Raw genomic sequence first — 17,118 nt, 5'->3', positions numbered from 1 at the left:
TTATTCTGGGTTTTTTAGATCTTTTAGAGAGAAAGTAAAAAGAGGAGAGAGAAGAGAGAAAATAAAGAAAGAGGAAGAATCCTTCTTTCTGTCTCCCTCTTCTTTCTTTTTCCCTTGTCGATAACTTGTGGCAGCCGCAATGACCCGACTGCCCTACCTAAGGGCAACCTGGCGATTACCGGCTCAAATCCAAGAGAACAAGAGCCTAAAACACAAAAGAACGAAGAAGAGAAGATGGAGAGCTCGTACCTAGGTCTGGCAAGGCTCTCCGACGACCTTTTCCGAAGGAAAACAGAGGAAAATTCTCAAGAAGAAAGCTTGAGATCAAGAGCAAACAACCCCTATTCTTTCATGGATCTCAAAGGGGAAGGATGGAGAATCTTAAACAGACAAAGATCCGAGCTTTTGGTGTTTAATTAGGCTTGGAACTTAGTTATTTAGATCGCAATCGCGATCGGAAAGGAAGAAGACTCCCAGCCGGAGTCCTTTCCCGATTCATCACGCGCGGGGCACATGAAGGGCTGGGCTGGCCTCTTAGGAGCAGCCATAGGCCCAATTCAAGGACAGGCCAGTAAGTGGACCAGGCCCTCACACCTAATGTATGCCAACTCATCTGCGCTGCTTTAATTAAATTCCATTTGATCTGTGCATATGTTAACCATGCTGGCAATGTTTAATTGCACAAAAACCTCTGAACTTTCACGAGGCAAATTGATATGATTTAATTACAGTACATGGACCCAAGAAATTGTCATCTTAATCCTTCCAAAAGAACTTTTATTTTAGTTTGTGAGCTTATAGAGGGAAATATTACCACAACCAATCCTACCTTAGGCTAAAAAAATTTCAGTTTCAGGCAATGAGCTAATCTTACATCCAAACAGGTGGCTTTGTGCCGCATCAATTCACATTCAGTCTGCAACGAGGCTCTGTAACTGGGCTGATGGATTTGAGTGAACGAAAGACCTATAGTCCTTTCCATGTCTAACGGAGCCTCGAAACGGGGGAAAAGAGTTCACAAAGCCAAGGCATAGAAGATGCACACCGAATAGCGAACCAAATTGAACTTCCAATGTAAAATAAAGAAAATACGTCTTCCAGCTGTGATGGGTCACCAGATTACTGAACCAAAACGATTTTTCTTTCAAACACGTTGATTTCTTATTTTCTGCAGCTATATCCATGACTGGGAAGCAGCACATATGAATAACGAGGTTTGCCAGAAAAGATATTTTGAACCATCAGGCATGAAGAAACTCATTTTGTATGAAACTTTCGGCTGACGGAGTCATAGCTGGGGACCCGGACAACTGTGCAAAGAGATGTTCCAAGTGTTAATTACAACCAAATAGGCAAATAAAGATTTTGAAGGCATTACTACTTTGAAATCCAACATCAGACTCACCATCCCCCCAAGATGCCATTGTAAGTGGGGAAGAGAGAATCTTTTCAGCAAGGCAACTTATATCTTTTAGCGTAACTTCATCAATGGATTTCAGAAAATGCTCGGTAGGTTTCCTGCAACAATGATTTGATAAACCGAGTGCATTCAATTCACAAACTAGTAGAGCCAAAAGTAAGAACCAGTCAGGAGCTACCGATTGTAAATTCTCACAATCTAACTGGCCTTTTGTACGCACCATTTTAAATTCCAGAACTATGAATTTCAATTACTAATAGGCTTCCATTTGCCAAAGTTGTTGTAAAGCACCAAGATGCATAAATCATTCTTACACAGTTTGGAATAGTGCTCAACATGTCAGAAGCAACAGTTATGATTCAAGTTTCAACTTGAATTTAAGTTGCAAATGATCAATTGTAGCATAGATATGTGTAGACAGCTATACAGCTGCTTCACCTCCAAGTATGGGATAAAAAGAGGGTTAAAGACAAAACCCTGCTCGATTCCCACCAAACAAAGATTGGATACATTGACAGGATTGATATGCTCAAACTTGGTCAGCTGGTTTCCAATTTTCAACTTTTTCTTAGGTCATATACTCATATTCCACAGGTAATATGGGCATGGGTCCTTCAAGATCATAATAAATCTTGATCTAAATAAATGAAGAACTATTCTTTTGCGCCTTCTATATAGTTTCTCCCACAGTGTAGCAAGAAAATAAAATACAAAATTTAAATTCGAAAACAACATCAGCATTACTCTAATATTTTTCATATTAAATAATCAATTTTGCTAACTTTATCATAAATACATTAGCGGAGGATTTATGCATAGAGCAGTTCTACTGAACATGAGAGAGTATTTTGATTAGTGTTGGTTTTGTTGCACCAAATACCTGCCATATTGCTTTTACATTATAATACTTGGACAGGTATTAGGTTTAGGCCAAGATATCTTGTAGGGCTTCAGGGTTTGTTAGCTTAGCATACTATGAACTAACTTTTGAAAGATGAAGCAATCTGGAGACTTTCAGAGAAAAGCTTATCACCATTTTTTGATAACAGAATCTGTTATCTCATATCTTTAAAAAGCACTTTAGCCAATTATTTTACTCTGTCCTCCTATGATTCTCAACTTTCTCCTTTATTAATATTCTTTTCTACAAACTTTTGTAATTGTATCCTTAGAATCTGCAGTAGGTTAATGAACAGTGACAAGAAACAACCATCAGATGTGTACTTCACTAATGGGGTTAGGTCTCCCTAACCCATTTTCCCAAAAAAAAAAAAAAAAAAAAAGAAGAGAAAAGAAAAACTAGACCATGTATCAGATTAACATGCTAAAGATACTGCACAAAGAGAAGCCATGGTGTACCTTTCTCCATATGTCAAAATTTGCTGTCCTATATCTTTGGATGTTAGTACCTGCAAAAGAAAAGCAATAAGCACTTAAAAACTGACCAGACGACAAAAATTGAAATACCTTTGCAAGTTTAAAAATTACTAAAATAAACATACTCGTGATTCCAGATTCATTAGAACTGCAGACTTGGTTGAATCTTTAGCACGATCTAGTTGTACCTGATCAACTGTGAAAAAAAGAGAAAGAAACAAAGAACTTACAAAATCTGAATCCAATTGAAGAATAGTCTGACAAGAAACAGAGAAACAGCAAACCTTGTCCAGGAGTTGCAACTGCAAGAAGCTCTCTGACTGCCAAATCAACAGCTTTAGAAACAAAATCTGGACCCTAATTAAGAGACATGAAATCCTCAATCATGCTATTATATATATCCAGTGGCTAGGATACAAGACAACAAGATTTGGTTATATGAAGAACGCATGCATGCATACCGAAAAAAGGACTAGATTACAGTTTGTAATAAGACTTTTGCACCCAGAAGCATGAGTCCATGAAAACAAATGACAATCCAAACAGAATGCCATTCGGCGAGCAGTTGTTTCCACAGAAACTCAAAGATATTTGGAGGATAAAAGATTTGCCTCCTAATATCAATAGAATTGCATAGTTGAAGCATACCAAGGGTATTTATAATACTACTTTTTTTTATTCATTTATCATGAGTTGTAATAAAATTGGTAGATGAAACAAGACTAACAATGTTCTTTATGTGAATCAGGGTTAAGGCTAATTTGACAAATTTGACAGAACCCAACTACAATGATAGATGTGACAAACCTTGCATAATGTGCTAATCTATATCAGCTCAATTTCTGGACATGTTTGCTAACTCATAAGTACTCCTTAGCAAAACCATCCTGATTTTGAGCAAATATCGACATTAATTCTGGCCCAATGAGCTGGACCAGGCCTAAATTTCTAGGCCCAATGAAGACTGGGCTGAGCCCAAGCTAACACAGAAGTACCTTGACCCAGCTTGGCCAGTCATAAAGAATATTTTAAAAAACACATCTATATTATAATATAAAGAACCAATATTATATGTCTTATCTTATTTCCCCAATCTCTGAGTCCTAGATCTAGTTGTTTCCGATCCCCCATCACCTACACCTGCTCCCTCCTTTCTCGGAATGCCGGCATCCTCTCACACAACACTAGATACCAAACCACCATGCAGCCCCATGATCTTGAGCAAGTCTGTCTGTCCACCCCATTCCACTTCCTCCCTCTCTCATCAACCTCCAACCACTCACCCATATCTCTTCCTCTCTTAGTCTACCCTTGTTCACACCATCCTTCCTCCGTCACCCTCTCCCATCAATGGCTGACATGTCCCACGTTTCCAATAACAGAGATTCCCCTAGACTATGCCCCATTTCCCTCTTAAGAGTCTACAAAGGTTAAGGCTGTCATAGATCAGGCCAAGAATGGGCTTGGGCCCAACAATTCATAGCTGAGTCAAGCCTGAGCTGTAAAAAATAGGGTCAAGATGAGGCTGGGCCAAGTTCAAACCAACAGGCCTTGCCTTGATCATTTCTTAGCTCATAGCGAACATGGCCCGGCCCAGCAAGTGCATAGGTCTTCTTAGATGTGCAAGCTATTTGTGCTATGCATTTTTTGGAAAAAGGCATATATGAATAATATCCAGCATAATACATCTAGATATTGATATTAATTTTTGCATTAACCACTTGATCTACAATTCAAATCTCTCATTCAGTTCCCTGATTGCATCATCAATCATTAGCCTCCCATCACTACAATATCATTATGTAATCTAAATATTTCCTAATATCATCAATTGTAAGAAACCAATTATTTCACCTTTGTATCCATGCCTCAACTATCATTTATATCTATCTAAAGATTTCATGGTGTGCAATACCGGTTTCGGTACTCGTGCCAATACTATGTTGGTATAATATTGGTACAAGTCAATTCAACATACCAACACTCTATGCCCCCCATACCGAGTATCAGTTTGGTAACAGTACAACATGCATGATATGGGACGATATGCACAAATACAACGAATATTGGAAGTTTTGTTGTTTAGACGAACCTATCTAAAGATTCTAAAATTGCTACAATTGAGATCTGCCAATGGAGATCAACCAAAATCACTGTCCAGCTACTAGACTCTATGGTTGTATAGAGAATCACAAAGGTTGTTTTTCACTGGGTTTATTAATCAATGACCATATGTGTCTAGCCTTCAAGTTTCAACTGCGAGGAAATGACAAAAGGGCATCATATATACTGGATGTAGCACATAAGCTGCCATATTAGAAGCTTTCACACGATAGCACTATCTGATAAGTGGCAAAATCTGAACAGCACAGCAAAAAGGAGGGTAGATTTCAACCAATAGTTTTTCAAACCCCCCTTGGATAGAATGAACAACAATACCTCAGAATATGTGAAAAGCAATTTTTTTTTGGTGCATTAATGTGAAAATTAATAGTAGTACATTAGTAGTGAAAATCTGAAAAATACTGTTTAACAAGGATGGTAGATATTCATTATTAGTTTTTTTTTTCATTTGTGAGCTTCATCACTAGTTTCCAGATGTAACTCATGCGTAATAAGATATTTGAAATAACCCTCCAATGAGAAGCCAGCCAAAGAACCATTAGATTTCACCTGTTATAACATGGTCTACATTAGTTGGAGATCACCAACAAATAAGCCAACAGAATGCCGCTAAAAAATGCCACAAATACTTCTATTGCTGCTACTGCAGTGCCACCAAATTCTTTGGTAATTAGGTCAAAAAATGGAATAAAACTAGGCAATATAACTGTTCTAACTTGATTAAAATGAGTAGCTCTAGCAAACTTTGCATATCTGGAAAGAGGCTCCCCTAAATATCTTCAGCCTGATCTCATGGCAGCCATTATCAACCTGCTAGACTCACTTATGTTCTCTGGCTGTGCCTACTTATACTTCAACTTCTTACATTAAAATTATGGTTAATGCTACTTCTTGCCCTTCTTTTAGCTCTTGACATTGTTGATTTTGTCTCACAACGACATGTTTAATAGAAGCATTCAACGAAGCAAGCACATTCCTAGACCCTCCACCCTCCTCTAATGCTGAATCTAAGTTACCTCCCAAAGTTATTTCCCGATTTCCATGCCCACCATCACCCACCTAGCTAAGCAACTTGATGTCGACATAACTCCTCTGGTGCCCTTCAACATTCTTTCACTGTCACTAATATACCCATGTTTCTTGCATCATAGATGTTGGATCTGCTCATTGAAGGACATTTGATACCTCCATGCTCCCTGCTAGTTACATATAAAGAATTTTGATACTTAAAATATGTCTCTTTCTTAGCAATACTCATCCCAGTACATGTTTTGCATGTACCTTAAGGTTTGTGATCCTCATATTTAACCTTGTATTCTCAGAAGGACCTTCATACAAGTGATGCAATGGAGATAGGCGTAGAATTGATGGTTTTGGTTCTTTAATTTTTTCACTCTTTAGAAACTCTTTTTAGCTTCTAGTTTCTTATACACCCACCTCAGGCAGCACACATGGTGACATGTGAAAATCATGCTTGAATAAATCATTCCAACCTTTTGAAAATCCAACCACAAACAACTTTCATATTAATTTACAAATCCTAAAAACAGTATCATTAGAAATTACAGTCGAGATATCCCATAAAAGGTTTCTAAATAATCTACAAACCCTTTACCTACGGCCGCCAGGCATGAATCAAGTGTAACTGCATTGAGTTGTATGCTTGTCAACCATGAACAAGGAAAATTAGTGTAGATCTTGAAATATTTTTCTTACATGCCTAAATCATGATCTTTCCGGCTTTGCTTGTAGACTCTGTTTACAGGAATGCTATAACAACTTCACGAATCACTGTGCAGGTCCATATGCACTCCTTTGTATGTCATTCACTCAAAACATTTTTCTCAAAAGCTTAAAATTAGTGGCTGGCACACGTTGTGCCAATGTAACGCTGTGCCATGATGACACGTGTACTGTGCTGTGACAAAACAACTTTGTTCTGGAGTGGATAGCTACAGAGCAGGAACTAGACACAGCTGCATGCTGGTGCTTTCCTGGGCCTCTACATGTGAGTCTGCAAACCTTGCTAAATATTTAGAGATACAATGTGGCATCCTTTTCATCTGCTAGCACGAGAGCGGACTCTTGCATTTTTGTAATCTATGCCACAATTACATTAACTTCATGTTTGGGCACTTGCAACTTTTTAAGAGACTTCCTATCCAATGCTAATTTGTACACTCTATCAGCATTTAAGACTCTCGATCTTTAGAAGCAAGGAGCAAAAAAGTGCTGAAACATAAGACGTTCACATTAGAAAAAGGGTATAATACAGCACAAACATTTCAGCAATCCCCACTTTTAAGTTATAAAAGAAAAGAAAAAAAGATACTTGGCCCATACTGCAGACAAGGTTCTAACAATAAAAGAAAAACAAGATTCGATGCACAAAGTGAGTTTCAATTGGCATAAGAAACAAAAGATAATGCCATGATGAAGGTATCGATACATATTACAGCGGGATACATAAAATCATGGGATGATTACTGTCTTTACATTTATGTTTATCCCTATAGTATAATCCATAAATAACATATAAATCAAATAAAATATATCAAGGCATTAAATGGAAGAGTGAGCAATATCCGTTGCATTGCCAGATTTATTGCATTATGTTAAGCATGATAAACAGCATAATCATTACATAAATGAAACATTCAACAAATCCCACATGTTTAACTAAAGTTATTGCTGATAGAAGCAAATTGTTACATAGCATCAATGCTTTTGAACACAAGAATTATTTGGCAATAAAATTCAAAATAAAACAAGAAATCCAAAGAATTTAAAAAAAAAATCTATAATCATCCATGTAATATAGTCTTACAGTGGTTGCATAAATTCCAAAAAGGCCAGTATGATTGTAGATATTGCTGAAAGAAGAAAACAACTGAATCTGTGGGAACTCATTTAAGACTCGTAGATCTGTAAACCAGTGTAAGGGTTAGATATATGATAGACAGATCAAATAAGTAACGGAAAATCAAGTCTTACACCTTATAGAGCACTTCAACATGATACATACAAACACAAATATTCACAGGATTCAAATTTTGGTAGCTAAACAGTAGAAACCGTAGTTTATTTGCAAAGCACCATATCCAGAATATTTAGTCCTTACAAAGACAAGAATGCATTCCTTTCCCCGGTCCTCCAGCAGAGAATGAACCACCGCCTCCCATAAGCATCTGGAAGATATGGCATCACTTCGGATGATATTGTTTGAAAGACCATGAGCAAATAACCAACAGAATCAAATGATGCCTGATCCTAAAAACTAATGAGCTGCTTGTCAGATAAGTTTTTCCTTGAACCTGAAGTACTGTGAGTGTCATGGTTTCGTTTTCTTTATGCCATCCACCAGGAACCTCGAATGCAAGGGCAACATGTGTCTTCTGTTGTCAAAATGAATTTCAGAAAGATGGAAAGTAACAAGATAATACTGGACAGAACAAATTCCGCACTCTTAATACACACCGATGGATCTGCCTGGCATCTATAGTCTCCTCCAACATACACAGATTTTGGCTCTTCAGGATGCGACACTTTGGGAAGGTCAGACAAAAGTGGCTCAGCAACTGATACCAATTTCTCATGTTCCACACCTGTTGCCACAAGTACCATTCGACAAGCAGTGTAGTTCTCCTGAAAATTCTTGCAACCATGAGTCAAAACAGCCTATCAACCCACACACAGACACACACAAAAAAAAAAGAGTAATACACTATTACAAGACCAATACTTGATCTTACACCAACAAATTCCTCAAGAATGGTGCCATTCAATCTGTTTATTGCAGATTCCGGAGCAATCAATGGATTTGCCAATGCGCCAGAATAGCCAGCAGAATGAATAGCCTCCAAAAGCAAACCCTGTGGATTATTAGAAGCTCCTCCGAGCTCTGCCTTTATTTTCTTCAGCTGAAATAAATAATAAACTATAAATCATATATTGCAATAACAATTAGGCTAAAAGAAAGGATATTGCAAGATAGACTACCTCTTCATTAACTTCCCACTCAAGGAAAACAGGATTTCTGACACAATCAATAAGCACCTCAACCATTTCGGGCATGTAAGTTTTCAGAGCATCATAAGTATAGCCCATCTGTTCGCGGGAAGCTGATGCCGTGACACTTCCTCCGATAGCTTCTATTTCACGAACGATCCGCAGATGGCTCCTGTTTGTTGTGGTTTTGAAGGCCATCCGCTCCAAGACGTGTGTGGCTCCAAGCGAAGCAAACGTCTCATATATAGAACCACAGTCAACATATAGCCCTATCGAAGCAGCTGGGCTCTGGCCGACGGATCCAAATAAGTTGAGAGAGACAACAAGTAGAAGACAGTTTAACTGATAATTCCGTAAACAGATGACGAATAACATACTGGTGATGTTTCGGAGGCAATTCTAATGCCATTCGGAAGAGTCGTGATCTTTGTCTTGCCTGGCTCTACGTAATCAGGCAGGGGAGGAGGAAGTGTAACACCTGGTAGCGGAGTATCAAGAGGAGGAAGTTGACCGGACTGTCCACCTGTTAGCCAGCTAAAGAAACCACCAGAAGACCTTCTCGCAACGCTAGTACTGGCAAATCTAGCGGCAGCAGCAAAGATCCTGGCATCACCTGCCTGGTGCTGAGATAGCAAATGCATGGAAATCAGATCATAAGCACTGGTTTCGTTAAATCGTGCCCCTAAAACTACAATCTGAGTGGTGATTTTGTCATGGCCAGTTGCGGTGACAAGATATATTTGGAAGCTACAGATCGAGTGGATCAAGAAATGAAAAACGAAGAAGATACTAGGGATAGGGGTTTACGGATCCGACCTTGAGAGCTTTGAGATGGGAACCTGCGGCACGGTACATGATGGGATCGCGGAAACCCTAGGTCGGAAGCGGAGACGGAATTCCGGTCCTTCTTCCCTAAAGAGAAGCCGGAGCCAGAGAAGAGAGAAAGAGAGAGTACGGGGACACGAGGAGCTCCAGCCCCCAGGAGAGGAGCGAGGCCGACTGCTTCACTTCATACTCTCGATTCTCGCGAGGTAGAAGGCTCTTCTCGGCCCTTGCTGCTCTATTTTCCGAGCGCCGGAGGCCACGCACCCCGCTGGCATCTTCTAGAAGCAAGAGTTGACGCCGGCTTGTACTGAGAGCTGATGCGGACGAGTTACGATGCTCCACGTGTGTTGTTCGTATGCATGATCCCCGTCTCCATGAGATTATCTCGAACGCCCGATCAGAAACCGACAAATGGTCTGAAAAATACCTTTTAAGGCAAAAATACCTCTCATTTAAATAAAACGTTTCACATTTCCGTCCGAATTTCAAACCGAAAAAACTTACATACAATTTTTGAAAAAAAAAAATCTTGCAAAACTAAGATGAAAGCAGAATTGTGGTTAATGCAATCTAAGACCTTAACAAAAACTATTTGTTCATCGCGCAATTCATCGGTGCAATATGGCACTTGAGAATTGATACTACACATGGAATAGTTGATGCTAAGACAATTTTGGATAAAATATCTCTCAATTAAGGCAAGGTAGGACATCTTTAGCTTTTTTTTTTTTCCGTACTCACCATATATGTAGAAATACTAATCCATATAATAGGATTGGGTCAAATACACCAATAGAAGATTAGGAGGACCCTGTCTATTCAATTCGAATACTTAGTATCCATTAATTGAATAGGCTCTAGATATTAGTAGATATGAAATTGCAAAGCCATTTTAAATCTAAATATCAGGTATTGGATCCAAATCCAATTATGTAAATCCACATGAAAAAAGAAAACCATAGGCCATGGAGAGGGAGGGGACAGATTGAGATGCATGTATGATGGCAAAAGATGGAACATTGTTTGGAGTCTTGAGGGTGGAGGTGACAAGAGAGACCATGGAGGAAAAATTTGAATTTATCGATAATCTCTATAAAAATTAGAGGGTATGATATTTTTATGGTAGAATAGAGCTTGGATCTAAAACTTTTATGGTCTATCTTTAGATCACATTATACTGAGCCAGCTAACAAGAGCGAACTTTTGTTCTGTCATTCCCAATAAATATCGGACTAAGCTTGAAATAAAATCAAATTAGGCTCGACTTGAATGTGATCAAGTAAGCCTAAATCTGATTGGCAGGCTAGAAAGCAATTTCAACTTGAGTCTAAGAATATCCCAACCGAATCATGACAGAAAGCTAGTATAGTATGTAACAATACATTTTAGTTAGCCTGTAATTAACTATTGGATAATTTATACGGTGATATGTTATAGATATTTTTAACTCAAGACGGCATTGCGTTTACCGACATAGTTCCGACTATCTGGTGGCTGGTGGGCGACTTCCCACTCTAGTATCTAGTCTCTGGAGTCTGGACCCGTTGCCTTCCCGATCCCTAACTCTCCATTTCCCGCCCCCATCTCTGCTCTCCCATATTCTTGGATTCATAGAGCAAGACCGAAGGCTGCAGAGAGCGAGAGAGAGAGAGAGAGGAAAGATGAAGGAGAGGCCAATCGCGGTCGGATTTGAGGGGTCGGCGAACAAGATCGGGGTGGGCATCGTAACCCTGGATGGCACTATCCTCTCTAACCCGCGCCACACCTACATCACCCCCCCGGGCCAGGGCTTCCTCCCCCGCGAGACCGCTCACCACGACCTCCGCCACCTCCTCCCCCTCCTCCGCTCCGCCCTGGACGCCGCCGGCCTCTCCCCCGCCGACGTCGACTGCCTCTGCTACACCAGGGGCCCCGGCATGGGCGCCCCCCTCCAGGTCTGCGCCCTCGCCGTCCGCGTCCTCTCCCAGCTATGGCGCAAGCCCATCGTCGCCGTCAACCACTGCGTCGCCCACATCGAGATGGGCCGCGTCGTCACCGGCGCGGACGACCCCGTCGTCCTTTACGTCAGCGGGGGGAACACCCAGGTCATCGCCTACAGCGAGGGCAGGTACCGCATCTTTGGGGAGACAATCGACATCGCCGTCGGAAACTGCCTCGATCGCTTCGCCCGGGTCCTCACCCTCTCCAACGATCCCAGCCCTGGGTATAACATCGAGCAGGTTTGCTGATTTCCTTTCCTTTTCTCACTTTTCCAGAATTTTCTTGGATTCGATGCCTTATTCGATCTCCATTCAGTCACCGTCGTTAATCCAATTCTGAGAAACCTAAATCTCTCTCACGATCCTCATCCATAACGAATCCCCTCAGCTCAGATTTTATTGGATCCACCAATATTCCCTCGAAATTTAAGTTTGGTCTGTAACGCTGTTTTGATTCGACTACTTCCCATGAAGAGCCCATTCTATTGATGAGAGTTTTATTTTAATGACAAGATTTGATTTCGACATATGACGATAAAGATGAAAATGTCATGGTTAGGATTTGTTTCCGACAGTATGATGATACAGATGACAATGTAGCATCAAATATATCATGATATTTTTTAAATTAAATTAGAGCTTTAGTTTAACTTTAGTCTTGTTTAATCAGTATTAGACTGTTAGTGATTCAAAAAGAATAAAAAAAAGGGCAATCTGAATTTTTTGTCACCTGAAGTGTGCCTTCATCAAACTATGTAGTTGCAGCCGAAACCTCTTCATTTATCGTTGCTTCCAAGTGATCATCTTTAAACTCAAATGTTTATTCCTGGTTATCAGCTCATCATCAATGGTATATTGTAAATTAAAGGGCCCTGTTGCAACTAATCTATGGATGAACCTCTTAGGCAATTTGTTCGTAGAAAAAAATTAGGTTAATATGAAATACATAGAAATCTGTCTTATACGATGAAATAAAGACTGAGTTATTTTGTAATCTATATTTCTACCATCAAATTTGCATCAACTCTTTCGATTTTAGATTAAACTTGAAAAGCTGTTATGTATGGATGGATCACATTGTAATTGATCGACAGGAATTGCAGGGTATGACTGTGTTCTGTTTACACCAGTAAATCTATATGGTCTAAAACAATAGCATAACATTTGTTGTTTATAGTACTTATCGCACTACTTGGAAACAAAATATGTCACCTTGGAGGTCAAAATTTCAAAAATTTTGCTTAATGAATAAAAATGATGTTGTTAATAAAATTGCTCAAACTGTTATTTAGTTGGTCATACAATCTATAGTCCTTTGGAGCTTTCTTTCTATTAATTAGATAGCTACATCACCTAGGTAGCGTTTGCAATATAATTTGTAAAATGAATCTATCAATTTATGGAAACTAAGAATAATTAGATGTCTGTTGACACTCTAGTATTCTTTTGGGCTGTGTTTGGATGCTGATTTGCTAACCACCCCTAAGTAGATTTAACCATGAGTACCCACCATCTAAGATTGCATTTGGATGCTGAATAGCTGACCAACATTGAATAACTTGAATCATTGGTATTCACCCTCTAACCAGCTAACCAGCGAATAGCTTTATTCATTGTCTGGTTGGTATTCCAATGGTTAGTGGGATAAAATTGTGGAACTGCAGCTGAAACCCCTTTATTTATCTCTCCTTCCAAGAGCATCTTTAAACCCATGTGTTTATTCATGGTTATCAGCTCATCATCAACTGTGCATGCAATTTAAAGGGCCTCATGGAAATTAATCCATGGATGAACTTCTTAGACTACTTGTTGGTGGAAAAAAAAAAGTCAGATTAATATGAAATACATAAAAAAATCTGTCTTATATTCTTATATGATGACATAAGGACTTGAATAATTTTGTACTTCATATTTCTACCATCAAATTGCATCTGTTCTTTGGATCTTATATTAAACTAGACAAGCTGTTGCAGATTGATAGATGACATGGTTATTTATTGATAGGGACTACAGGGTATGACTGTGTACCATTTACACCAGCAAATCTACATGTCTAAATTAACAGCATCATGTTTGGTGGTTATGGTACATATTGCACCACTTGGTAACAAAATACCTTACCTCAGAGGTGAAAAATTCAAAACCCTTGCGTAACAAACAAAAATGATCTTGTCAATCAAATTGATAAAACTTATCTTTGGTTGGTCATACTATCTATGGTCCTTTAAAGCTATCTTTCTATTGATTAAATGGCTACATCTGTCTACTAATTAAATAGCTATATCACCTAGGCAGCATGCTCAATATAATTTCCAAAATGAGTACTATCAATCTAGGCAAATTAAGAATAATTATATGCTTTTTGACACTCTGATGTTCTCTTTGAGTCTGCATGTAATGGAATTATGTACCTCTTGGTTGTCAATATCTGAAAATGAAATCCAGTCCAGTTATACTTTTCTCATAAACAAGTGATACTCTGAAATTGTCTTGAGGATTTTCTTCTGGTCATCTTCCCTACCTTCAGAAAATCCTAGACTCTTACATTCTTTCCCTTAAGACTGACCAACCATAAGCACACCCAAACAGGAAGTATGCTATTGATCTAGGTCCCTTCTTTTGAGAAGTTCTGTAGTTACTATGGAGAAAGGAGGGAATGATATAGGAAGCAAAGCAGCACTATGATTTAGTTGTGCTGGCATAATTTTAAAAAGATTGTTAATGTTGCTCCTTTTTTTCATAAATAAGTTTTTGCCAATTTCTTTGCTCAGATGATACTGCGATATATACAGGTCAGTTTTTACAGTTCCACTTTTTTTTTCGTGATTTTGAAGGCCACCTATCACCTTATGTTTTTCCATGAGATCATTTGCTTAAGTTCTTCACTGGAGACATATCAATCTTCCTTTAATGTATCATATAGTAATTGATAATCATCTGAAGTGGTGTTTCGTTGATTCAGCTTGCAAAGAAAGGAGAAAAATTTATAGATCTTCCTTATGTTGTCAAAGGTATGGATGTTTCATTTAGTGGGATATTGAGCTATATAGAAGCTACTGCTGTCGAGAAGCTTAAAAACAATGAATGCACACCTGCAGATCTTTGTTACTCCTTGCAGGTATATTTATTATACACTCATTTTATTGCTAATAAGGGTGAAAATTCTTGATCATGATTCATGGTTACGGATTTTAGATGAAACATATTTAAATAACTCAAACCTTAAACAATTGCAGCTTTTTTTGTTTTTTTGACTGATTTGGTTAATTGGAATAGGTGATTTATATTCTATTTTTCTGTGTCACGTTCCAGGAAACAGTGTTTGCTATGCTTGTTGAAATCACAGAACGAGCAATGGCACACTGTGATAAGAAGGATGTTCTCATTGTTGGTGGTGTCGGATGTAATGAACGATTGCAAGAGATGATGAGGACAATGTGCTCGGAAAGGGGTGGTAGGCTTTTTGCAACTGATGATAGGTACTGTGTCGATAATGGGGCAATGATAGCATATACTGGTCTCCTTGCATTTGCACATGGTGTGACCACCCCTTTAGAGGAATCAACATTTACCCAGAGGTTTCGAACTGATGAAGTTCAAGCAATTTGGAGAGAAACAAGTATGCCAAAAATAAATAATGTGCATGGGAAGTCAGAGCGGATTCCAGAGAAATCAGATTCATAAGGTATGAGTACTCTGAGTAAAAAGGGTGTGTTTTCTGATTTTAGTATGCTTCAGGGAGATTTTAATATATTTGAAGGAGTTTTTCTTTCTCCTCAAGGCAAGAGACAGATGGAATTATTGCAATAAGCTCACACAGGAGAGAGTGAGGAATCCATGTTTCAAATTACTATCTGAATCCCCTGAAATCTAGAAACATAGGTTTAAAATCTGATAACTTTAAAATCCATCTTGTAGGCTCTCATTGACCAAAACCTTAGCTGAAGAGTTGCATGATTTTTTTTTATTTTTATGTGAAATAGTGAAGATGCTTGTTTTGTTGCTCTTCATTCCCCGGTGCCACTGACCCTGAATGCATCGCTTATATTAATAGAAATAACTCATGTTAAGCACCTTTCTATTAAGGGTTTTCTCTTGGTGTTAGATCATTTATAGGATATTCTTGTCCAGCTGTGTCCCCTTTTTGCCAGCCTTGTTCTTATGTTTGATTTAATTTGCAATGGTGATGTCTCTTCTGTAGTCTGGTGGTTTCTAATGGTTATCTTTTTATCTGTAACAAAGTTATGCAGGAACTTACAGCAACAGCCGCATATGCATTGGAGGCACTTGATTTTTCTACATGTCTCTAAGATATTTAGGTAAATGTTTTTTATACAAACCTAATATGTTTATCATTCCTTGCCATAAACATGGCAAATCAGCACTGGTGTAACAGTATGTACTCTGCTCAATATTAAGTAGCCCCATAAATTATGCTTGCATATTTTTCCTTTCGTCTTTTCATTTTTCTTCGATTTGTTTCTCATTAGAATGCTATATTAATGCAATTTAATTTTGTTGGAAGAGCACCTAAGATGTGGCTGTTTTTTCTGGAAAAAAAAACCTTTACTCATTTCATATATAGATGAATGTGTAAGAAATTTGATAAATGTAAATGACAAGCTGCTATTCTTTAACAGGCTGTCAAAGTAACTATAAATATCAAGATTTCTTCAACATCTAATAGATCATCTAAGCCTTCTTCCCAAATTTAAAGGGTACTTAAATCCCTTCTCGTTGTAGCCAACTACTTTTCTTGGCCTGCTACTTAAATGAGATATCTGCAACATCTGGCACCTCTGGCTTTAGTCGAACAAGCTGTTGCATTTGAGCTTCTGCTGATCTACTCCTACTCTTTTTCTTGGGTTTTCTACTTAATATATTTATATGTTTATCAAGTAAAAAAAATATTGAAATATAACTAATAGGTGGTTCGGGAGTCTCCCGGTTGGTAGTATCACATCCTTCGAGGATCTCGCCACTAACTTTCTCAATCAGTAAGAGCATCAGGGATTAATGATTCTTAAATTTATTTATTTTACTTCTAGCTAAATTATTCCTTGAATGCCAGACTTGTAGTTATGCTCACTGCAGCAAGCTGTTTGGTATGCAGTATTATATTTCGCAATGATTTTCCAATATTGCGTGTTCTGAAGCCATCAAACTTATTATTTTGACATAGTTTCAAGTAAATCTGATGCTCCACATTGCCTAGGATGCCTCAGAAGTAATAGGATTAGGGCTGCATTCAGATTTTCGCTGTATTTAGGGATAGCAAGAAAACTTCTCCACCCGTTCTTCCTCTCTAAGCATTAAAATGAACGACCAGTTGTCAGTTCTTAATGTTATTGCTGTTATTTTGCTTTAGAAAACTATGTTACTGTG

At 38.4% G+C, this 17,118-nt stretch overlaps 2 protein-coding genes across 4 annotated transcripts; one reads left to right on the top strand and one right to left on the bottom strand.

The window, feature by feature from the left end:
- Nucleotides 1-1,049: 1,049 nt before the first annotated feature.
- Nucleotides 1,050-10,111, bottom strand: LOC103713438 (mitochondrial-processing peptidase subunit alpha). Of its 2 annotated transcripts, none has more exons than XM_088722606.2 (13): nucleotides 9,746-10,111; nucleotides 9,307-9,552; nucleotides 8,921-9,217; nucleotides 8,674-8,841; nucleotides 8,399-8,566; nucleotides 8,236-8,316; nucleotides 8,043-8,109; nucleotides 7,749-7,846; nucleotides 3,082-3,154; nucleotides 2,923-2,993; nucleotides 2,780-2,829; nucleotides 1,406-1,518; nucleotides 1,050-1,310 (listed from the first exon to the last, which is right to left on the bottom strand). In XM_088722606.2, exons 1-13 carry the CDS (start codon nucleotides 9,782-9,784, stop codon nucleotides 1,258-1,260), a joined length of 1,524 nt encoding a protein of 507 aa, XP_088578732.2. In that variant the 5' UTR covers nucleotides 9,785-10,111; the 3' UTR covers nucleotides 1,050-1,257. The 2 variants fall into 2 exon arrangements, with proteins under 2 accessions (XP_088578732.2, XP_026662901.4); XM_026807100.4 differs by having other exon boundaries at nucleotides 9,307-9,546; nucleotides 9,746-10,027.
- A 1,139-nt stretch (nucleotides 10,112-11,250) lies between these two features.
- LOC103713460 (uncharacterized) lies at nucleotides 11,251-16,175 on the top strand. 2 transcript variants are annotated; one of them, XM_088722608.2, is made up of 4 exons: nucleotides 11,251-11,973; nucleotides 14,696-14,851; nucleotides 15,046-15,418; nucleotides 15,976-16,175. In XM_088722608.2, the coding sequence occupies exons 1-3, from the start codon at nucleotides 11,416-11,418 to the stop codon at nucleotides 15,415-15,417; spliced, it is 1,086 nt and encodes a 361-aa protein (XP_088578734.1). In that variant the 5' UTR covers nucleotides 11,251-11,415; the 3' UTR covers nucleotide 15,418; nucleotides 15,976-16,175. The 2 variants fall into 2 exon arrangements, with proteins under 2 accessions (XP_088578734.1, XP_088578733.1); XM_088722607.2 differs by having other exon boundaries at nucleotides 11,278-11,973; nucleotides 15,984-16,175.
- Nucleotides 16,176-17,118: the final 943 nt, after the last annotated feature.

This window comes from Phoenix dactylifera, chromosome 5 (genome assembly GCF_051530095.1).
Source record: "Phoenix dactylifera cultivar Ajwa chromosome 5, Ajwa_hap1_PhDact_Kaust_v1.1, whole genome shotgun sequence".
Lineage (NCBI taxonomy): Eukaryota > Viridiplantae > Streptophyta > Magnoliopsida > Arecales > Arecaceae > Phoenix > Phoenix dactylifera.
The sequence above is the reverse complement of the archived record's forward strand: the minus strand, read 5'-3'. Positions and strand labels throughout refer to the sequence as shown.